The 23,821-nt window shown below is 51.9% G+C and overlaps 2 protein-coding genes across 6 annotated transcripts in view; one reads left to right on the forward strand and one right to left on the reverse strand.

Moving 5' to 3' along the window:
• Positions 1-23,821, forward strand: part of lnx2a (ligand of numb-protein X 2a) — a 55,753-nt gene that overhangs the window by 29,608 nt on the left and 2,324 nt on the right. Inside the window, exons 1-9 of one of the 4 annotated variants that reach the window (XM_056299871.1) lie at positions 6,778-7,058; positions 10,643-11,205; positions 15,379-15,614; positions 15,900-16,037; positions 16,832-17,031; positions 17,430-17,849; positions 18,560-18,733; positions 19,572-19,749; positions 23,237-23,462. In XM_056299871.1, coding sequence (XP_056155846.1) covers positions 10,802-11,205; positions 15,379-15,614; positions 15,900-16,037; positions 16,832-17,031; positions 17,430-17,849; positions 18,560-18,733; positions 19,572-19,749; positions 23,237-23,462 — 1,976 coding nt within the window. In that variant the 5' untranslated portion in view covers positions 6,778-7,058; positions 10,643-10,801. Of the gene's footprint in view, positions 1-6,777; positions 7,059-7,600; positions 7,929-10,642; positions 11,206-15,378; positions 15,615-15,899; positions 16,038-16,831; positions 17,032-17,429; positions 17,850-18,559; positions 18,734-19,571; positions 19,750-23,236; positions 23,463-23,821 lie in introns of those variants that run through there. The other 3 variants (XM_056299872.1, XM_056299870.1, XM_056299873.1) reach the window with 3 other exon arrangements.
• si:ch211-140b10.6 (protein POLR1D-like) lies at positions 3,146-7,459 on the reverse strand. 2 transcript variants are annotated; one of them, XM_056299878.1, is made up of 3 exons: positions 7,347-7,459; positions 6,680-6,754; positions 3,146-4,207 (listed from the first exon to the last, which is right to left on the reverse strand). In XM_056299878.1, exons 1-3 carry the CDS (start codon positions 7,388-7,390, stop codon positions 3,847-3,849), a joined length of 480 nt encoding a protein of 159 aa, XP_056155853.1. In that variant the 5' UTR covers positions 7,391-7,459; the 3' UTR covers positions 3,146-3,846. The 2 variants fall into 2 exon arrangements, with proteins under 2 accessions (XP_056155853.1, XP_056155854.1); XM_056299879.1 differs by lacking the exon at positions 6,680-6,754 and having other exon boundaries at positions 7,347-7,430.

Consider the following 23,821-nt stretch of genomic DNA (forward strand, 5'->3'; position numbering starts at 1 on the left):
CGCTCGGAGAGGGGTTAAATAAGGGTCTTATCGGGGTCCGGCGAGGCCCGAGAGACGGGACACATATCCGTGTTTTATTTCTGTTTTTCCCCAACCCTCGTATCTTCTAGCTACTCGCTGGCAGCTGGTATGGACCCACGTGTCCTCCACACGGGACATAAAGGGGACTCGGATGATGGACTGGACGGAGGAACAGCGAGACGAAGACGCTCCAACGCCGCACGGCGACCCCTCAGCGTCCGTCTCCGGCCGCCGCCGAACTCGGCGCCTCTTTAACAGCAACCGCGTGCCCATTACGCCGCAGGAAATGCGTCATTTAACACAGCTTTAGCGCGTCCTGGCGCACGTCCGCCGCGTAATGGGCACCGGGTGACACCCGCGCGGCTCTCTCGCCATGTTTGCCGGCCATTACGCCGACGCGCTCCCAGCCCATTAGGCAGCCTTTCCCCTCCCCCCTCCCCCCCGCGCGCTTAACCAATTACGCGCGTCGCGAGGAGCGCGACTCAATTAACGAGCCGCGGCGACGCGCGAGCGAGCGAGTCCGTTCTCTGGCACCGTCCGCGCCGCCGTCGCCACGCCCGTGCCCACTTTGGCACAGGTTCGGGGCTTTTACCTCGGCGGGCTGTTTGCGCAGAGTTCTTCGAAAGCAATTAAGGACACTTCCACCCGGCATCTTAATGGGGCACTCAGGGCCGCCATAAAGGTCCTCCAAGCCGCCGCGCGGCCGGACCGCGGCTTAATGGCGTCTCTTGTTTGACCGCTGCTGGAAAGGGGAAGGAAACGGTTAAGCGGACGCCGTCGCCCACTACAGCGCCGATGAACGAGCTGCTTTATGACGCGTGTCATAACGCCCCGCAGCAGCCGGCCCGACTCTGCAGCCGAGGGGTCGTAACGCAGGCGGCGGCGGCGGCGGCCTAAGTGAAAAGCGAGGCGGCGTCGCCTCGACGTTTTACTGCGTAATAGGCCGGTGGGGCAATCACGCCAAGTTCTTTACCACGTGCACGCACGCACACACACACGCGCGCACATATACACGCGCGCGACAGCGAAGTGTCCGAGAGGACCTGGGACAGGAACAATAAAGCTGTGCGGGCTTTACTGCGCGGACGCAGGCCAAATGGACCGAGCGGGTATAAACAGCAGATGGGCCGCCGCACTACGGCGTTTATCCTGCGTTAGAACGCATGAGCAGACGTCCATCTGCCGCGCCGCACACCCCTCACGAGCCATCCCGAGACTGCGCGCACAACTTTCTGGACACACAAAATGAACCTGGGCTAAAACCACCGCGCACGCACGCACGCACGCACACACACACACATACATGCACGCACTAACACACTCATGCAGACACACACAAGCACACACACACACACACTCAAGCACACGCACATGCAAACACACTCTCATACACACACACGTGCACATACATGCACGCACTAACACACTCATGCAGACACACACAGGCACACACACACACACACACTCAAGCACACGCACATGCAAACACACTCTCATACACACACACACACATGCACATACATGCACGCACTAACACACTCATGCAGACACACACAGGCACACACACACACACACACACTCACAAGCACACACACATGCAAACACTCTCATACACACACACATGCACATACATGCACGCACTAACACTCATGCAGACACACACACACACACACACACTCAAGCACACGCACATGCAAAAACTCACACACACACACGTGCACATACATGCACGCACTAACACACTCATGCAGACACACACAGGCACACACACACACACACACTCACAAGCACACACACATGCAAACACACACTCTCATACACACACACATGCACATACATGCACGCACTCACACACTCATGCAGACACACAGGCACACACACACACTCTCAAGCACACGCACATGCAAACACACAGGCACACACTCATACACGCACACACAGTCACAAGCGAACACGCACACACACACATACACACACACACAGGCACACACTCTCATACACACATGCACATACATGTACACGCTCACACACTCATGCAGACACACACAGGCACGCGCACGCGCACACACACATGCAAACACACAGGCACACACTCATACACACACGTGCACATACACGCACGCACTCACACTCATGCAGACACACACACACGTGCAAAAATAGCAACCTGTTCTGACCACTGAATCCCAATTAGCCACCAATTGGTGAATATATCCATCAGTTTTTTAAGTATCTATTCCAATTTCACATTTCTATGACTCGACCAACACATCTCATTATTATGACTATATCATTATCATATATATATATGTGTTTTTAAATACACATATATATATATATGAAGCAGCTGCTGAGTGCGTGGCACACAAAACAGGCCTGTACTGCAATGTATTAACACTTTCTTTTCCCCCTGTACCTGTGTTGATATTCCACACCTCATTAGTTGAGCACTTATGACAACACCATTGACGGTTTCGGGGGAAAAACGCATATATATATATATATAATATGAATAATACTATTGTATCATAGCTGTTGTTTCAAATAGTGAGAACCGCACAAGCCATATCCAAGACGTGCCAGGCACGTGCAGGAGTGTCACGGAAACGGGACTATTCTCTTTCTCTGAGAAACAAAGCCCTTCGTGATAGCTGGTGTATACATGTCAGAAAGTTTGAGACATGATAACATGTGCTTACCCAGTGGAGACAGGCTGGCCTATGTAAACATTACCAACACTGAGTAATGACGGAAGAATGCTAATGGCATTGTAATTAAAATCAGACCTTCCTGAAGTGGAAAAATATTCCCTGTTATGCAGGGAAGGAGAGGGAGCGCGATGTAACGTATGTACGGCTCACACTCAGTCTCTCTGGCTTCCCTCATACCCGGTGGAGCAGTTTGTCCAAAGCCTATGAGACTTCTCAGCACCATGACAGCTAATTATGAGACTTCTACAGACCATGACAGCTAATTATGAGACTTCTCAGCACCATGACAGCTAATTATGAGACTTCTACAGACCATGACAGCTAATTATGAGACTTCTACAGACCATGACAGCTAATTATGAGACTTCTACAGACCATGACAGCTAATTATGAGACTTCTACAGACCAAAGAGGCAACTTGACACGAGTTGTGCTTGCATTTCATCTGAAAACCATTTAATGAAAGGATCAGTTGTCACTCAAACTAAAAGTCTGACTCGGCCGGAGGAAGGAAGAGCACTCGTGGGGATTATTTAGGTTGGGATTTTCTGTACAAGGAACCTCAAGCCCGCAGCGCATCCGACATGGTTAGGACATCAAAACTAGATTCATCGCGGAAAAGTCCATGTCCTCCCCTATCTCGTTGACAATGAACATTTCTGAGGAAATGAGACGTGAACACACATCCAGGGATTTCACCGAATCTTGGAAACGGCCAAGTTCAGGAGCAAAGATACAATAAAAAAAAAAAAAGAAGAAGAAAAACAGAAGGAAAAAAGTTGGTGCTTTGACCTTTCTTAGACATTAAAAAAAAAGATACGCAGTCCAAAACATGGACATTTTCAAGTTGTCGAGCGTTTTCCCTCGGTACTAGCACAGTAACAGGAAGCACCGGTGCAGATCTGTATCAGCAAGCAAAATAATGTGACTTCTGGCTCCTCCCACCATGCGTCACCCCCACAGGTGAGCGCTAGTGGCTCCTTTCCCTCTGCCAGCAGCTCGGGCGGGCGTGTCCTGTGGACAGAGAGCCGTTGCAGGTGGACCCGCCCCTGCGGTGGGAACAGCAATGTTGGCCGGACAGGGAGGGGCGGAGTCCCTGACCCGCCGGGAGGTTTTAAGAACGAGATTGGGGTAAATCTGAGTCTCTGCTTTGACCACCTTTCCTGTACTTCCGGTATCTGCTGGATATCTCTTTGTGGCTGTCACTTTTGTCTTTGTCCCCGTCACGTTTCTGACCACTGTGTCCGTTGCTGTCCCCGTGTTGACGTTTCCGGTCTCTGTGGCCGCCATTGGCTCTGTGGTCTCTGGGAGGCGTTCTGCTGTGGCTGCGGCAGCGGGACCGAGACTCCATTTTGGAGTGTCCTCCTGCGGCGGACGATCCGTCAGAGGGCCCGCCGGTGCCATGCATCAGGCCGGTGGAGCGCAGGGTGTTGAGCAGGAAGCGCTTGTTGGTGCCGCGCAGGGGACACTTCATCCTGACGGACGAGAGTGAATGAACACATTTTAAACTGCGATGTCTGACAGCAGACTTGTCAAACTGTGTAGCACATGTGTAACTCTACCGGTCTGTCAGCGCCCTGAAAGGGTCACTTTATCACTTCGATTCTTTTGAGTTCAACAGGTACCCGAAGAATCCGATATGCTCATTTGGCACTGACAAATTGCAAGCAGTTATACAAGGCCAGTCAGAAACACTAAGTGCAGCATGAAATGCACCAGGTCCTCACAATACTGTTTGATAGTGGACTCAAGGTGAACACGCATCGACTACGCCCCAAAGCCAAACAAACAGGAAAGGCTGGCATACTTACAGGAGAGGTATAACTAGGTTAAACAAAGAGCAAAGAGATGAGTAAATTGAACATGTGGAAAAAAGCTTGACGACCAGTCTATATGAAAGCTGCACGTCTATGGGGCTACGTCTTAGGGCTGGGCAATCGTTCAACACGTCCGTCTATACCATTTTTCAGCGGTATTGCGTTGCGATGAAATTCAGACGTTGTCGTACCGTGATATTCAATTTCGTCGTCTAAATTAACGATGACTAGAACCCACTACCTTGAATTTCTCAACCATCTGAGGGCTGAAATATTGGACGGCTCTGGTTTGAGTTCATACTTTACATTAACAAACAGTGCAGTGTGATGAGCCTCGGTTTAGACTCTTAAACGTGGTATTTGTTTGCACGCGTGAGCGGATATGGTGATATGCACTGATACCATGGGAAATGCCCTGGGATTATTGTGATGTTTCCCACATCACCCAGCACTAGTCTATATATATATATACACACTACCGTTCAAACGTTTGGGGTCACCCAAACAATTTTGTGTTTTCCATGAAAAGTCACACTTATTCACCACCATATGTTGTGAAATGAATAGAAAATAGAGTCAAGATATTGACAAGGTTAGAAATAATGATTTGTATTTGAAATAAGATTTTTTCTACATCAAACTTTGCTTTCGTCAAAGAATCCTCCATTTGCAGCAATTACAGCATTGCAGACCTTCGGCATTCTAGCTGTTAATTTGTTGAGGTAATCTGGAGAAATTGCACCCCACGCTTCCAGAAGCAGCTCCCACAAGTTGGATTGGTTGGATGGGCACTTCTTGCGTACCATACGGTCAAGCTGCTCCCACAACAGCTCAATGGGGTTCAGATCTGGTGACTGCGCTGGCCACTCCATTACCGATAGAATACCAGCTGCCTGCTTCTGCTCTAAATAGTTCTTGCACAATTTGGAGGTGTGTTTAGGGTCATTGTCCTGTTGTAGGATGAAATTGGCTCCAATCAAGCGCTGTCCACTGGGTATGGCATGGCGTTGCAAAATGGAGTGATAGCCTTCCTTATTCAGAATCCCTTTTACCCTGTACAAATCTCCCACCTTACCAGCACCAAAGCAACCCCAGACCATCACATTACCTCCACCATGCTTAACAGATGGCGTCAGGCATTCTTCCAGCATCTTTTCATTTGTTCTGCGTCTCACAAACGTTCTTCTTTGTGATCCAAACACCTCAAACTTGGATTCAGCCGTCCACAACACTTTTTTCCAGTCTTCCTCTGTCCAATGTCTGGGTTCTTTTGCCCATCTTAATCTTTTTCTTTTATTGGTCAGTCTCAGATATGGCTTTTTCTTTGCCACTCTGCCCTGAAGCCCAGAATCCCGCAGCCGCCTCTTCACTGTAGATGTTGACACTGGTGTTTTGCGGGTACTATTTAATGAAGATGCCAGTTAGGGACCTGTGAGGCGTCTGTTTCTCAAACTAGAGACTCTAATGTACTTATCTTCTTGCTGAGTTGTGCAACGCGGCCTCCCACTTCTTTTTCTACTCTGGTTAGAGCCTGTTTGTGCTGTCCTCTGAAGGGAGTAGTTCACACCGTTGTAGGAAATCTTCAATTTCTTAGCAATTTCTCGCATGGAATAGCCTTCATTTCTAAGAACAAGAATAGACTGTCGAGTTTCAGATGAAAGTTCTCTTTTTCTGGCCATTTTGAGCGTTTAATTGACCCCACAAATGTGATGCTCCAGAAACTCAATCTGCTCAAAGGAAGGTCAGTTTTGTAGCTTCTGTAACGAGCTAAACTGTTTTCAGATGTGTGAACATGATTGCACAAGGGTTTTCTAATCATCAATTAGCCTTCTGAGCCAATGAGCAAACACATTGTACCATTAGAACACTGGAGTGATAGTTGCTTGAAATGGGCCTCTATACACCTATGTAGATATTGCACCAAAAACCAGACATTTGCAGCTAGAATAGTCATTTACCACATTAGCAATGTATAGAGTGTATTTCTTTAAAGTTAAGACTAGTTTAAAGTTATCTTCATTGAAAAGTACAGTGCTTTTCCTTCAAAAATATGGACATTTCAATGTGACCCCAAACTTTTGAACGGTAGTGTATATAGATAGCATGGCCCACATTCGACAGGCAGCTCACCATCCTGCAGGGCCCATGGTTTCAGCTCTCACACGGGCCCTGCTGGTCTCCCTCAGAAGCTCGTCCACTGCACGCCTAGAAAAAAAGAGGAAGGACAACAAAGAGCATCGATCAAAAAAAAGAAAAGAAAAAACAGGAGGGTTGGGGGGGAGGAGGAGGGGGGAGTACCTTATTAAGGACAGGGAGCGTGTACGTGTGTGTGTGGGAGAGGAAATTGGGGACAGCGATGGCACCGAGAGCGGAGAGCGCAGCCAAACGCCAAATAATTCAATTAGGTGAGAGAAAGCTGCGAGGCAGCAAAGAGAGGCGAGGAAGAGGAGGGACGAGGAAGAGGAGGGAAGGGGAGGAGGAAGAGGAGGGAGCCGAGAGCGAAGCGTTGGTAAGTGGACGCGTGTCCTGGATTAACCCGTGTTGCTGATTCAGCACAGCGTCGGTACAAGTCGACCTTTAGCCACCGAGTGGCGACAGCTAAGGTGAAGAATGGCGGACCTCGCAGCCATTGCTCTCGCCATCTAAATGTCTCGCTCTCGCGCGCACGCGCACGCTCGCTATAACCCCCTAGCAGCTGTCAAGCCAAAAATAACTCCATGGCTGTTTAGCGGTTACGGAGGAAAACCGGATCAGACCCGTGCCGCTACAATTAAAGAAAGGCTTAATTGGTACATACTTTTCCAGCTCACTATCATCCGCCATGGCGTGACAACAGAGCATCGCCCAGAAAGGCTGGAGACTAAAGCGGATTCATGTCCCCTATCTCTCTGTTTACTTCTACGCGGGGACTTCCGGGCGAGGACCCCGCCACGTGCTGGCCCAAAACAGTCCCTCGCGACAACGGCGGCCCACGTCGGGGGGTTTAATTTCTCGCACAGCTCCGGCACGTCGCACCGAGCGGGGAGCGAAATAAACCTTCATTACGGGAAGTTGCGAACCCGTTTGAGGGCGAATTCCCCTTCGCAATGTGCGGTTTACCCGCGTTTTTGAGCGGGCACATATTCGACCACCTCCCCGCGCGTCGGCCACCATCGACGGACCCGGCGGCCCCGCCCCCCTCTCCGTGACGGACAGCGGGGACGGAGGCGGTGGGCGGGGCCGCCGCCGCTGCCGCCGCCGCCGCCGCCAGAGGTACGGGGGCGTTCTCGTCCGGCTGCGGAACGCTTCGCTGCGGCGAACGTGCGATCGAGAGGTCCCCGGAGCTGAGTGTGCCCGCTCGGGGCCCGGAGCTCACGGCGCCAAGGAGAGGCCGGAGTAGGTAACATATTATACCGCATATCTCTCTCTCTCTCTCTCTCTCTCTCTCTTTTCGGCTCGCTTAAACGCGCTGTCATAATGTCTGCAAATCGTCGCTACATCTGCACCCCTACCCCCCCTCACCTCCCTCCCTCCCCGCGCCATGTATTACGCCTCAGGAGGGTGGGAAGGAATCAGACAGATGAGGGACAATGATAATGACGACGACGACGACGACGACGATGATGATGATGATGATGATGATGATGATGATGATGATGATGATAACGAAAATACATGCCGGCGTCACGAGACGCTGCGATAGGGTGCACAGCCGAGGCGGATTGTGGGTTATGGCAGTTTGTTATCGACGCTCATTTTTATTATTATGGCGATGTGGAGTTTTATGATTTATTTATTCCCCCCCCCCCTCTGTATTTCTGCCCCGTGTTGACAACGCAGCCCGTTGCAGGAGCCTGGGGGTTAAATAAGAAGCATGCCTTTGTGGAAACCGACCGATGGAGGTGACGGGAGGCGACGGAGGGGTTCGTGGAAATGTAGGCTGTCAGCAGCACCTAGAAGGAAGCAAAATTGAATCCGCCGGCTAGCGGATCCCCCCCCCCCCACATTTGTAGCATGACCTTTATACATGAATAGTTGCTTTATGGTCGCTTCTATATTGTGATCACGTGACTTCTGTGTGTGTGGGGGGTGTGGGGGGGGGGACTCCTAGCCTTTAGCAGCGTCGACATGTGCAGGGTGAGAGACTTGTTCGCAACAAGGCAAAGAAATAAATGAAATGGCAGTAATGCTGTGCATACGCAAACGCAGTCATACGCAAGCGCGCGCACACACACACACACAAACCTACATCAGTATCCACGCACGAAACACAAACGTGCACATCAGAAGAGAGATGTGTTCTCTGGAGAACGTTCAGCGTTTGGCCGCGTTGGGATGCTGTGCGGAAGGGAGTCTGTTGATACTGAGTCCAGCGATGCTTAAGAGAGATTCAAGCGTCTCTCTGCAGCTGCCACCTTTAACTGCCGGCACAGTGGAGACTAACGTCTATCGTATTGACAGTTTCCACGGTCTCTTGTCCCCCAAAATTATACTTTCTGCACGTATGCATGCACTTGTGTGTGTGTGCGCGCGCGCACTCGGACGTTTGGCATGTTTGCTCTTGCCTGTGCAGCTTCATGCTTGGATGCGTGCGTGTCTTCACGTCTTTGTAAGTAAGTGAGCATGTTGTCTTTGTATCGGTGCGCGCGTGTGCGTGCGTGAGAGAGAGAGAGAGAGAGAGCGATGTAGTGATGTGATGTCAGAGCTTTGTTATAAGAACAGAGAAGCCTTGTGTCCTCATGATTAATTCATGTCCAGCTGCGGGATAGGAGACAGAAGCAGCCAGTCACAAACAGACAGGAGCACGTACTTAAGGAAGACTGAAATAAGTTCTGCTGGTCCGGTAGCCAAGGAGACGGAGACAGGTTGTCACAGAAAAGGGTCATCGTGGAGGCAAGAGCCAGAGGGGGGGGGGGGAAACAAAAAAAACAAAAACAAAACAAAACAGGACACTCACGTGGTGTCCGGTCTCTGACACGCGCTCAGGCTGCACCGGGGAGGGTGCAGAGGGTCCTGCTGTGAGAAGTGCATTTGTTGTGTGCAGCTCCCCCCCTGCATCCTCCTCGGTCTCCACTCTGAATGTCAAGCCCCGCTGAACAGCCTCCGGGTCGTCATGGAGACAGCGGCCGACCCTCCGCGGAACAGAGGCAGGTAGTCACTGTGGCGCCCTCCCCGAGTCGAAGCGCGCCCCCTGCTGTCCGTCGGTAGCCACCCGATAAGCCCCACGGGGACTTGCCCAATGGGCTAGCAAGGATCGAAATGGCCGTGGATGCGGACGCGCAGTGGGTGAGACTGGCGCGTGCCAGTGCACTGGAGCTCGCGACCCGTTTGGGGGGTCCGGATGGGTGGGAAGTGGACTCGTGTTTCCAAACATCCGGAGGTCTCAACCTCACGTGCTTCTCCTCCTCACTGTGGTGCTCAGGGGGGTCACGACAGAAGAGACCACTATCTCATTCCCCCCGCTGATTGTTTCCTTTTTGTCTGTTGGAGATCCTTGTGCGCACCCCCCCCCCATTTCATTTTCTCCTCTTGGTCCCTGGCATCCCATTAATCCCCCCCACACACACACACACACACACACATATGCCCCTCTCTTCTTGTCTCTTTTCTCTCTCCCCTAGTTCTCTCTATCTGTGCGCCTGCCTACCTTTCCCTGGCACCGCTTTTTTCTCCATGGCTCTCTCAATCCCACTTCCTCTGATCTGTGTCCTCTCTCTGCCTCAATCCCAGATAATTCCCTCTCTGTGGAATTGGAAGATTGCAGCAGGCGAGAGTGAAAGAGAGATTATACTGCCAGATTAGTGGGCAGGAGCAGCAATATATAATCTCAACTCCCACAGTCTCTCTCTCTCTCTCTCTCTCTCTCTCTCTCTCTCTCTCTCTCTCTCTCTCTCTCTCGCACACACACACACACACACACATTCAGTGCCTCTCCCAATCTCATGTTCATACAGACACATTTATTTCAACCGACACGTGGACCCACGTGCGCAGAGTATTTGCCACATGAATAAATGCACAAGCCCATAAACAGACACTTGTTTTTTTTTTGTGTGTGTGTTTTTTTTTTAAACACAGCTGTTTAACCCTCTGACTTTGCCCTCTGACCTACAGGGTGACATGCCATTGGCCGCTGGGGGGGCAGCTGTCCTCTCCGTAACCTGCTCATCCTCTGACGCTTAGGGAATAGGAGCACGTGCCCCTTCCCGACCCCCACCGCAGTCTCCGCTGGAGCCATTTGTGCCAAAGCTGAATCGGGCCGGCAGAGCAAAGATGGGCAGCCCGTGCTGTGAGGTGGGTCCGGCCGGAGAAGCGGAGCCGGCCCTGGAACCTCTGTGTCCCGAGTGTGGCCAGATCCACCGCACCAGGGAGAACCACCTGTACAACTACCGTCTGGAAGTAGACGATGACTTGGTGTGCCACATCTGCCTGCAGCCCCTGGTCCAGCCGCTCGACACACCGTGTGGCCACACCTTCTGTGCCCGCTGCCTTCGCAGCTTCCTCCAGGAGAGGGACTTCTGCCCGCTGGACAGGACGCGGCTCCAGCTGCAGGCGTGTCGTAGGTCCAGCATCCTGGTTCACAAGCTGCTGGACAAGCTGTCTGTGTCCTGCCCCTTAACCCCCGCCTGCTCCCTCAGCATGCCTCGCTGTGACCTGGAGGCCCACCTAAAGCACAGGTACCGGGGGACAGAGCTTCTCCACACACACACACACACACACACACACACGTCAGAACCGAGAGCACAGTTTGAATTGGGTTTTTGCATCAACCGAGCAAGCTCGCACCTGCAAGGGCTTTGACTCGGGCGTCGTCACTCGAGTGATGTCGGCTGAAACATGGTGCTTACAGTGGGGAGTACCGAGGCCGGGCAAGCGAGGGGGTAGGGGAATTTAGGGAGAAATACATCTGTTTTGTGCAGAGTTCAAAAAGTGTGTGTGTGGGGGTGGGGGTGTGTGTGGGGGGGGGTTATTTCACTAGAAAGAAGACGCACGAGTCGGTCCGGTGCACGTGCACACACATTCACGTGCACACACTTGCAGGTCAAAGGCAACATATGCTGAACGTAAAGACGTCGCGACGCTGACCGGCCGTCTTCCGTGTGTCTCTGCGACGCCGCTGAATTTTTATGTCCGCCGGTGATGTCACCGGCGGACAGCCTGTAAATATGAAAACCCGCTTCCTGGTTGCTCACCTGTATTGTGTAAGAAAATGCAAATAACAGCGCGTCATACAGCTGTACAGGAGACCACTGTTGTTATACAGCGTGGTGTATTTTCGTCTACGGCTGTGTGTGGCGTTGCTTTGCGTCTTTCTGTGTACGGTGCGGTCTATTGGCAAACCAGGGAGGTTTTCCCACAGCCACACGTCGTCGTCCGGTAACGTTACCGCAGGGCACGAGTTCTTCGCTGGCGTTTCGGGAGGCCCACTCCGTGTTATGGGAGCTGACGGAGCGTTACTCCTGCACGAGGCATGAGGATCGTGTTGAAAATCACGATTGTCTCCCTTTAATCTCTTATTTTATACGTAATCCACAATAATGCACAATGGCTTTAGTGAATGTAATTCTGACAGATATATATATATATATATATATATATATATGCCTGACCATGAAGGGCGAGGCGCCAGATGCGTTTTAGTTATCAAAAGCAAAGCTAGCATGTTGATGTTGTGTTTCACTTATATTACACATGCACACCTGCAATTGCCAAGTTTTTGTTTTTTTAATATCCTGCAGGATTTGCCTTGTGAATTATATATTTTAGGTCATTGGTGGTGGGGGTGAGGCGCGGCATGGGTTTGAAACAAGCAAATCAGGCACCGGTGATTGCCCGTCCTCTGGCGGGTACCGAGACAGATCCCGTCCGTACGGCAGGTCGTGGTCAGGAACGGTCAGACTCGGCCCCCGTCATCTTAACGGTCACATAGTGCGTCCAGATAGTTTGGCTTGTGACCCATTTGGACCAGGTGCTGTGAGACCCTGAGGGGATTATTGGGCTGCAGGTCATGTGACGGGGGATTAGTGGTTCCCTACCTCGGTCATGAGTTGGCTCACAAGAAGCTTCGTGTTCTCATTCTGCGACCATGTTGAGCAACTTCAACTCCAGGGACCTTTTCAACCACTTCTTCTGTGAGACCGCCAAGGGCAACCCCGGCCTGTGGTGAGTTGAGAGCTGTCGTGTTGACCGATACTCAGGATGGCAGGGTGGCATCTGTCTCTCACCTGCTCCCTCTCTCTCCCTCCCTCACCCTCTCTCTCTCTCTCTCTCTCCCTCTCTCTCTCTCTCTCTACCTCTACACATTCTGGTCTTCACTCTCAAAAAATGACACAAAAAACAATGCCGCGTGTGTGTGGATGTGTGTCTGCAGAGGTGGAGAGGTGAGAGGGGGGATCCCATATAAGCATGATGTTGTTAGAGATGGATAAATCTACATATGCATGTGAGGCTAACTAACTAAGTACCATTGTTTGAGTCCTCTAGACAGCGCGTAGGCTGCAGACTGCTAAGGCGGTGACGGTGTTGATGAGAAGGTAAACATCTCGGGGTCAGAGGACACCGGGACTGTGTGAAAAGGCTTGAGGCGCACAGCTGCAGGCGGTGCGGAAAGCCGTAATCAATTTGCGGCAGCTTCTCTTGACCTCGCGATTATCGATCAAGGAGAGGCCTTCGTCTCCGATCCGTAACCCGTTGCCGGGGAACTTCCCATCGCCGTTTCGTTGAACGTTGAACATAACCTGCTCGCTGCTCGACGTTTCACTTAAGTCGCAGAGGAGATTTTCCTTAACAGGCTAACCCTAACGAGCTGCGGCTAACAAGCTGTTGCTAACACCACACAGAGTTTTTCTTAGTCAGCTGTTTTGACACTGGACCCTACCATACTAGTCCCGCTGGTTACCGGTCCCTGGGTGGGACATCCAGAGAGAACAGGACGTCCCTCTGCTCTCCTGGTACCAGAGACGAACCGCCGAGACGCCTGTTTAACACTCGCACCTGCAACCGTTGTGTGCTCATTGTCATGTGGTCTCCTTTAGCGGACCGTGTAATCGTTCAGTACTGACACCAGGGGACACCTGGCAGGGGAACGCGGCGCTGCCTGCGGGAGGAGGGTAGGAAACACGTGAGGGTGGTGAAGAACAATCGGTGGAGGTCAGCGTCAGGGCTAACGAGACGCTCCTCAGGAGAGAGGAGATTAGGCTTCCCCCTCCCGGCTCTCCTCTCCCCAGACTTAGGTCTAAGACGGGAGCAGAAGCCAAAGGTGGGGCGGTTCGACGCGATCAGTCAGCGGTTTGTGTTGAAGATTAGGGACTGGACACTGTCTATTAGATTAAATGTCAAGTGAGCCGGGCCATTATGTCCCAGAAAGGCCCGGTAGTCTCAAGGTGGCTCTCAGTTGATCTTATTACTGCGTATGTATCGCCGGGCTAAATGCTGTGGGGGTGAAAGGCAAGGAGACTCGGCCGGCGGCAGCAGTCGCTGAGCCCGCTGGGTGTGTGCGGAGGTGTGTGAGTGAGGCTGCGATTGTGTTTGCTAATTCAAGGTGTAACAGGGACATTCAAATCACCCCGTGTAGATGGAAGCGCTCTTCTCAGCACCGCCGCAGTGAAAGAGGTCGGAGAAGAGGTGGAGACTAGAGCTGTAGTACTCGAGTAAGGACTCGGGTCTCAAGTCCACATTTTGAAGATCTTGGTCTGGCCTAGGACCTCATGACGTAATGACTCGGACTTGACTCGGCCTCAGACCGATCATTTGTCAACACAAATGGAGCGGGAGACTTTCATTTACCTTTTTTTAAATGAATTATAAACTTGAGGGGACCAATAAAGTGCAATCTTAACTAATTTCTTTTTCTTTTTTTTAACTTAATTTGTGTCTCTGATACATAAGAAAAGTGGAATCTGAAACACGCCTTTCTGGGCGGAGGAAACGAAAGCCTAAAAACACATTACAGCATAACACAAATTTTCACCTTTACTACACTGGCAGATTACTGGTTACAGACATGATGTTTGATTGGACCTAGACTGTTCTGGTGTCAGTCTTTACAGAATTTTTGGCTCCAATGGTCTTGAATTGGATTGTCCCCCTTTCAGACTTGGTCTGGACTTGGACCCATGCCGCTCCTGCAGGTTACCGTGGGACAGATGAAGAGGTTTTCGAGAAAGGTTGTAACTTTCCTAATCACTTCTGCGCAGGTTAGCTTGCGTTGATGCCAGACATCACTGAAACACCGTTGGGCATCATTTTGAATTCTACAGAGTGGGACAGCATGGCTCAGGAGCGGGTCGTCCAGTAATCGGAAGGTCCCTGGTTCAGTCCCCGGCTCCTCCAGAGAGCATGTCGAAGTGTCCTTGAGCAAGACACTGAACCCTCAACTGCTCCTGATGAGCAAGTTTGCTCCTTGCGGTGGCAGGCTCTGCCATCAGTGTATTGAGGCATACGTTTTAAAGTGCTCTGAGTGGTCGGCAGACTAGAAAAGTGCAGATCTGTACTTAAGGGAGTTGTTCCTTATCCGCTGCGAGGGTCTAAGGACAGGATGTTGTGTTGCTGTAAAGCCCCTTGGGGCAAATTTGTAATTTGTGATATTGGGCTATACAAATAAAATTGGCTTGACTGGACTTGACCCATCTTTGGTGGTCTTGATACACAGCAGCATCCGTGGTGCTGGTAGTCAAAAGGCAGGTTTCAAGCCACTGCTGAGTCTCTTGAGTGCCAGGCCACACCGCCCCCTCAAATCCACCCATCCGGTGACACACAGACATCACATAGAACCTCATTATGTGAAAACAGGAACTTAACCGGTGTTGGGTAAGCTGTTCAACTTGACCCCCGTGTCGCCCCGTGTGCAGGTGCCCTGGGATGCGGTCCCAGCAGACAAGCGTGGATGGCCCACGGTGCGAGAGTGGGGACGAGCGAGCTACGGCGACCAGCCCGCCCCGGTCACCGCACTCCCCACAGACGGACCTGAGGGAGATCACCCCGTCGCCACACTCCAACCCCTCTACAGCGCGCACCGGTGGCCCTATATGGACAGAGGAGCCAGGCCTGGACAACCCGGCCTTCGAGGAAAGCACTGAGGAAGACAGTGAGTCCGTCGGCCAGCCTTGTCCTGACTGGCTAGAAGTCCCTGTCAGTCTCAGAAGATCCGATGTAGTGAAACACATTTACGCTGCAACTATGATATAGTTAAGACTGATGCAAACCTCGGTGGCTAAACAAAATGGCAAACATTTTCATCTGAACAGTCTGATGTTTGTATGTGTGTTAATGACCTCTCTCTCTCTCTCTCTCTCTCTCTCTCCCTCTCTCTCTCTCTCTCTCTCTCTCTCTCCCTCTCTCTCTCTCTCTCCCTCTCTCTCCCTGTCCGCAGGTGTGGTAGGGTTGGAGTGTGTTGTGCCTCGGGTTAAGCGGCCCCTCAGTAATCCCTGCATCCACCTCCTGCGCTCTGTTAGCTCAACCTCCTCTGGCTGGGATTGCCCCGAGTCGCCGCCTCTCTCCGCTGAAGAAGGTATGACATCACTTCTTCCATTCTTCCGCGCAATGTCTTCCCGAAGGGCAGAATACCATGAAATGATGTGACGAATCTTCTGCGGTTATTTTGGAAGTCTGGGTAATCTTAAAGGATATTCTATTCTATTCTATTCTGTTGCCTACCAACACGGGGATCGCCGGTTCGAATCCCCGTGTTACCTCCGGCTTGGTCCGGCGTCCCTACAGACACAATTGGCCGTGTCTGCGGGTGGGAAGCCGGATGTGGGTATGTGTCCTGGTCGCTGGACTAGCGCCTCCTTTGGTCGGCTGTGGTGCCTGTTCAGGGGGGAGGGGGCACTGGGGGGAATAGCATGATCCTCCCACGCGCTACGTCCCCCTGGCGAAACTCCTCACTGTCAGGTGAAAAGAAGTGGCTGTCGACTCCACATGTATGGGAGGAGGCATGTGGTAGTCTGCAGCCCTCCCCGGATCGGCAGAGGGGGTGGAGCAGCGACCGGGATGGCTCGGAAGAGTGGGGTAATTGGCCGAGTACAATTGGCGAGTAAAAGGGGGGGGGAAATCCCCCCCCCCAAAAAAACATATATATTCACACCTGAGAGCTGCCCAAGACAGCGACTGACTTTTACAACTGCTCATTGAGTGGAGGGGGTGAAGTGCCTTGCACAAAGGCACTTCTGTGTTGCTAAGCAATGGGGTCAGCAGTGGTCACTCACCTTCCCTGCCTACATTTTGCCCACAAATACGATCATCTCGCTGGTGAGGATGAGCTCGGGTGCGGTCCTGCAGTGTGATCTTATGTGCCGCCATCAGGTTGCGTGAAGTTGCCGTCCCTCCCCGAGGGGGAGATAACCACCATAGAGGTCCACCGCGCCAATCCTTACGTCGAGCTGGGCATCAGCATCGTTGGGGGAAACGAGACGCCGCTCATAAACGTCGTCATTCAGGAAGTCTACCGGGACGGAGTCATTGCACGAGACGGGAGGCTCCTAGCTGGAGACCAGATACTGCAGGTCAGCCTCATCTCTTCTTGCCTCCTCTTTTTCCATTCATATTTCATCCAGAGAAGGTTTTCTGCTGTTCGTCACAGTGCACCGCCTCATAATCATACAGCTACACGCAGCGACCCCAGGCATATGCCCAGCACAATAACAAGTAGGCTACAATAAGCCGACAACAATTACATTTGAGCATTCGGTGGCCAAGTGCCCTGTGAGGCAACTCACTTTATCAGTTTTATCAGTTTATCCGATAGAGAAAGTGAAAAGCCTCTGGTCATAAGTTGCTTGTTCTTACTCGGATGCTTTTATGCCACAGAAATCTCCTCCCTAAAATATATTCACATCGCCGTGTCGCCAGCCTGCAGGCTCAGCGTGCTCGCTTATTGGTAAGCTCCTCTCGCTCCTTCAAGGTGAACAACGTGGACATCAGCAACGTGCCCCACAGCTTCGCCCGCTCCACGCTGGCGCGTCCCTGCACCACCCTGCAGCTGACCGTGCTCCGGGAGCGCCGCTGCGCCTCCCGGGCGCCTCCGTCCTCTTCCTCTTCCTCCTCCACCCCGGTGGTGCCCCATGCCCCCTGCTCCACCCCCGAGGGCACCCCGTCCAGCCCCGCCAGCCTGAGGATCACCCTCCATAAACGGGACTCCACGGAGCAGCTCGGCATCAAGCTGGTACGGAGGACGGATGAGGCGGGGGTGTTCGTGTTGGACCTGCTGGAGGGAGGCCTGGCGGCCAAGGACGGGAGGCTGTGCAGCAACGACCGCGTGCTGGCGGTCAATGACCAGGACCTGCGCCACGGCACCCCCGAACAGGCCGCTCAGATCATACAGGTGACAGCGGATTCACTTGCTTTGGTACTGCATTATAGATTTGTTGTTGTGGAGGTTTTTTTTTTTTCTAGAGTTTTCTTTACTTCTGAATTCGTGCAACCCTAAAGACAAATTTGGAGAAAGAGGTCAATATATGTCTCAAGTGTGATGTCAATTTCATGTCCGGTTAAGGGATTCTGGATGCCGCCTTGTTTCAGTCCAATTGGAAAAATGCACAGGAGTGTAAAAATAATTGCCTTTAACTACGTTAAGCTATGTTAAAGGCAGATAGCGCCCTACGTCCAGGGCTAATGTTGACTCCTTTCGCTTCGGAGGATTACTTTCTTACGCTATTCTAGACTGGTGGGAGGTGGATTACGGTCAGTTTTGAAGCTGCATTAAGTTTCTTGCAATTGTTACTTTAGCATAGGCTGTATTTGCCCCTGACGTCCACCAGTGGCAGATGCTCTCATAGTCTGCTGATGCAAGATCTGCGTCATGGTTGTTAGCGAAATAGTTCTTCAAATTTCACCACCGCGTTAGACTATGCAATAACCTCGATAAACTTCATTTCTAGTTATATTACACCACAATTTCAAAAGCAGAATGATCGGCGCTCTAGAGGTCCTCAGCGGTCTCTTTGAGAGGTAGACTAGGAGACGAAGGTGAAGGAATTTGTTAATCCAGGCAGGGACAAGCTTGTCCCTGAAGCGCCGCTTCTGGTTTTGCAGGCCAGCGGAGAGAGAGTCCATCTGTTGATCGGCCGGCCCAGCAAGCCGACTCCTCCACCGCCACCTAAGTCGACCTCCACCAGAGACCTCTACTGCCTTGACCACTTCCTGCCCAACCACAGCTCCTCCCCCAGCCCTGTGCCCGTGCACCTGTCCCGCACCAGCACCCACAGAGTGAGCAGTGTGTGTGTGTGTGTCTGTGTGTGTGTGTGTGTGTGTTTTCTTTTTCAGCTATATGTGTGAGGACCAATTTGGGTTTTTAATCATAAGAGTGGGGACTTTTTTTTTTGCAAAATTTTATCCAATTCTCACCTCCTCGAGGGTATATTTTAAGGGTGGGACTTGCATTGAGCGTTGAGGTTAGAATTAGGATTAAGATCTCGGTTCGAATCCCCGTGTTACCTCCGGCTTGGTCGGGCGTCCCTATAGGCACAATTGGCCCTGTGTGCGGGTGGGAAGCCGGATGTATGTATAGGTATGCGTCCTGGTCGCTGCACTAGCGCCTCCTCTGGTCGGTCGGGGTGCCTGTTCGGGGGGGGGGGGGGAAACTCCTCACTTTCAGGTGAAAAGAGGCGGCTGGTGACTCCACATGTATCAGAGGAGGCGTGTGGTAGTCTGCAGCCCTCCCCAGATCAGCAGAGGGGGTGGAGCAGCGACCGGGACGGCTCGAAAACTCGGGTAACTGGCGAAGTACCACAGAGGAGAAAAAGGGGAGGGGGGGCTTCCCCCCTCCCTAATAAAAAGAAGAATTAGGATGAGCTTATGGTTATGGTTAGAGTTAGGGTTAGGCGTGTAGTTCTGATGGTTTAAGTTAGGAGTTCGGGGGGAGGGACACATGTAGTCAATTAGAATATAGATAAACAAGCATGTGTGTTATTTTTTTGTATGTGTGTTGTTTAAAGTTGGTTGTGAGAGTTGTCAGATCTGGCCCCTCTCGTCCTCCTTGACTCAGCTACATGTGCATAAATGTGTGTGTGTGTGTTTGTGTGTGTTTACCGTGTGCGACTTGCAGGACCTCGCCCAGTGCATGACCTGTAAAGAGAAACACATCACTGTGAAGAAGGAGCCCCACGAGTCCCTGGGCATGACTGTAGCCGGGGGGCGGGGCAGCAAGAGCGGCGAGCTGCCAATCTTCGTGACCAGCGTCCAGCCGCATGGCTGTTTGTCAAGGGACGGACGAATCAAACGAGGTAAAAAATTCCCCAGGCGTCGGTCATGTCTCCCCCTGCATCCCAGTTTCATTCAAGTCCATTCAAAACGAATCACTGGAATAACAAAAATAAACCCAAAATAATAATAAAAAAGAAAAAATGGGTGGCGCGGTGGTTAGCGCGCTCGCCTCACAGCAAGAAGGTTCTGGGTTCGAGCCCCGGGGTAGTTCAACATTGGGGGGTCGTCCTCTGTGTGGAGGTTGCATGTTCTCCCCCGTGTCTGCGTGTGTTTCCTCCGGGGGCTCCGGTTTCCTCCCACAGTCCAAAGACATGTAGGTCAGGTGAATCGGCCGTGCTAAATTGTCCCCCAAGTGTGAACGTGTGAATGCATCGGCCCTGTGATGGTCCGGGGGCCTGTCGAGGGTGTCTCCCCGTCTGCCTCCCAATGACTGCTGGGATAGGCTCCAGCATCCAGTGACCCCGATTGGGATAAGCGGCTTGGATAATGGATGGCTGGAACCCAAAATCAGGACGTTGCCAAATCACTGCAGCACAAACAATCATGATTTTTAACGTTATTTATCTATCTATCTATCTATCTATCTATCTATCTATCTATATGTGTGTTTGTGTGTGTATATATATATATATATATATATATATATATATATAGTAAGCATAATACTCTGGCAGCAGCCATGAGACTGAGTAGTCTTCTGTATGTGTCTGTGAATGTTCTCATTGTTCTGTCTTTGAAATAGCGCTGAAATGAATGTGGAAACGTGTCCGTCTGCCAGTCGTGTCAATGGCAAACGCCCTTTAAATGTGAAACCGCAACCCTTCCTTCCTGGTCTGAAACAACCTTCGGTCGGCTACACTGAAGTTCATCACACTGTACAAGAGAATGTGAAGAACAACGCTGCATACAGTTGTTGTTGTCGCGAGCGCCATACAAAGAGGGTAATTCACAAGATTCTCCACACAAGTTCAGATGTGTTTAAGAGGCGCACGGTAGACCGTTTAGTATTATGGCTGCAAATGAAGTGTTATCTCTACAAAATCTCCCTCTCACCCTTTTTTTTTGGGGGGGGGGGTGTCGTCCTCAAGCTCGGCTCCTCTACCGGAGGCCTGGGAGTTTGAGGGTTCTGTGCAGTATCTCAGCTGTTCTTGGGACGGCACTCTTCCGGACAGAGACCTCGGATGTTGTTCCTGGAACCTGCTGGAGCCCCTCTCTCAGTTTGGGGGTCACAGCCCCTAGTGCTCCTATTACCACTGGGACTACTGTGGATTTCACCTTCCACATCCGATCTAGTCCTTCCCTCAGCCCTTGGTACGTCTCTAGCTTCTCGAGTTCTTTCTTCCCGATGCTGCCGTCGCTCGGGAGTGCTACGTCCAACTCTACGGCTGTCTTCTGTTCCTTGTCGACCACCGCGATGTCTGGTTGGTTAGCCAGCACCTGCTTGTCAGTGTGGAACTTGAAGTCCCACAGGATCTTAGCCCTGCCCTTCTCAGCCACCTTTGGTGGTGTCTCCCATTTGGACTTGGGGACTTCCAGTCTGCGTTCAGTACAGATGTTCCTGTACACTATCCCAGCCACTTGGTTATGTCTTTCAGTGTACACTTTCCCAAAAAAGCACACATTGATATACTGATATATATATACTACACACACATACAGACACACACACATTACATGGTCAAAAGTACATGAACACCGAAGCATCACACCCATATGTGCTTCTTGAACATCATTCCAAAGCCATGGACATTAATATGGAGTTCCCCTGCCTTTGCTGCTATAACAGCCTCCGGTCTTCTGGGAAGGCTTTCTACTAGATTTTGGAGCGTGCCTGCAGGGATTTGCTCCCAGTCAGCCACAAGAGCATTAGTGAGGTCAGGTACTGACGTTGGGCAGAAGGTCTGGCTCACATTTGGCATTCAGTTTAATCCCAAAGGCGTTGGATGGGGTTAAGGTCAGGCCTCTCTGCAGGCCAGTCAAGTTCTTCCACACCAAACTCAGCAAACCATATCTTGTTGGACCTGGCTGTTGGTGCAGGGGGGTATCGTCAGGCTGAAACAGGCAAGGGCCTCCCCTAAACTGTTGCCACGAAGCTGGAAGCACACAGTTCTCTAGAATGTCATTGTGTCCTGTAGCATTAAGAGTTCCCTTCCCTGGAGCTAAGCGCCAAGCCCAAATCATGAAAAACAGCCCCCTTCCTCCTCCATTAAACTTAACTGGTGTTGGCACTATGCATTGGGACAGGTAGCCTTCTCCTGGCATCCACCAAACCTAGATTGGTCTGTTAGACCGCCAGATAGTGAAGCGTGATTCATCGTCCCAGAGAACACATTTCGCCGGCTCCGGAGTCCAATGGTGGTGTTCTTTACATGTGCGCAATGCCAGCCGACGCTCGGCATTGTGCACGGTGATCTTAGGCTTGTGTGTGGCTGCTCAGCCATAGAGATCCATCTCATGAAGCTCCAGACTAGCAGTTCTTGTGCCGGCGTTGCTTCCAGAGACAGTTTGTAACTCGGTAGTGAGCGCTGAACCGAGGACAGACTAGTTTTACGCGCTTCAGCACTCGGTTATACCGTTCTGTGGTCTTGTGCGACCTACCGCCTCACGGCTGAACTGTTGTTGCTCCGAGACATTTCCACGGCACGATAACAGACTTGCAGCTGACCGGGGCAGATCTAGCAGGGCAGGAATTTGACCGGCTGACTTGTTGGAAGGGTGGCATCCTATGACGGAGCCCCGCTGAAAGTCAGCGAGCTCTTCAGTACGACCCGTTCTACTGCATATGTGTGTCTAAGGACACCGCGTGGCTGTGTGCTCGATTTTATGCACCTACCGGCAATGGATGTGGCTGAAATAGCCAAGTCCACTCATTAGAAGGGGTGTCCACATACCATATAGTGCACACACGTACGTATATATAGAGAGAGACAGACAGACAGACAGAGACAGAGAAATAATGTTGAAAGTTGCAATTGTAGGGGTGTCCAAGTAGCGTAGTAGCCTATTCCGTTGCCTACCATCGAGGAGTTCGCCGGTTCGAAACATATTACGTGTTACCTCCGGCTTGGTCGGGCGTCCCTACAGACACAATTGGCCGTGTCTGCAGGTGGGAAGCCGGATGTGGGTATATGTCCTGGTCGCTACACTAGCGCCTCCTCTGGTTGGTTGTGGTCCATGTTCAAGGGGGAGGGGGAACTGGGGGGAATAGCGTGATCCTCCCACGTGCTACATCCCCCTGGGGAAACTCCTCACCGTCAGGTGAAAAGAAGCGGCTGGTGACTCCACACGTATCGGAGGAGGCGGGTGGTAGTCTGCAGCCCTCCCCGGATCGGCAGAGGGGGTGGAGCAGCGACCAGGATGGCTTGGAAGAGGGGGGGTAATTGGCTGGATACAATTGGGGGGGGAGGAGGGAAATTCCAAAATAAAAATTGCAATTGTTGCCCTTTAAGTAAATACGCATCAACAGCTCCCCTCCCTCTCTTTCCACTCCCCACTGTCTCCTCTCAGGCGACGTACTGCTGAGCATCAACGGGCAGGACCTGACCTACCTGAGCCATAGTGAGGCGGTAGGCACCTTGAAGGCCAGCGCCGCCTCGCCCTCGGTCCAGCTGCGGGCCCTGGAGGTCAGCATGGTGGAGGAGCACGGCCAGGACCAGCTGCTCCCTCACACCCACGACAGCGACTACGACGCCAGCTGGTCCCCCTCCTGGGTCATGTGGCTGGGCCTGCCCAGGTAAGCACACAGGAAACACCAGGGACACGAGATAACGTGCGACCCGAGAGCAGAAAGCAGGGCGGCCTCGCCGTGGCTTTTTCCAAATCCACTTTTGAATGTCAATACGGGAGCACTTGAACAACGCTTTGTGTCGGAACACCGCCGCCGCTGCTACACCGGGGTGTGTTCGGGGGGTCGTACCAGGTCGACCTGGAGCGATGCCAGGAAGGACTGTGATTTATGTTATGGATTATCACTGGAAGCACACGTAGTGGTCTAGTCTTTTACCTCAGACTGGTCCTTCCACCAACTCCTACCCCCTCCCCTCCCTCCATCTCTTTCTCACCCCCCCCCTCCCACCTTCCTTTCTGTTTAAC

The sequence above is a fragment of the Lampris incognitus genome, chromosome 19 (genome assembly GCF_029633865.1).
Source record: "Lampris incognitus isolate fLamInc1 chromosome 19, fLamInc1.hap2, whole genome shotgun sequence".
Taxonomy (NCBI): domain Eukaryota; kingdom Metazoa; phylum Chordata; class Actinopteri; order Lampriformes; family Lampridae; genus Lampris; species Lampris incognitus.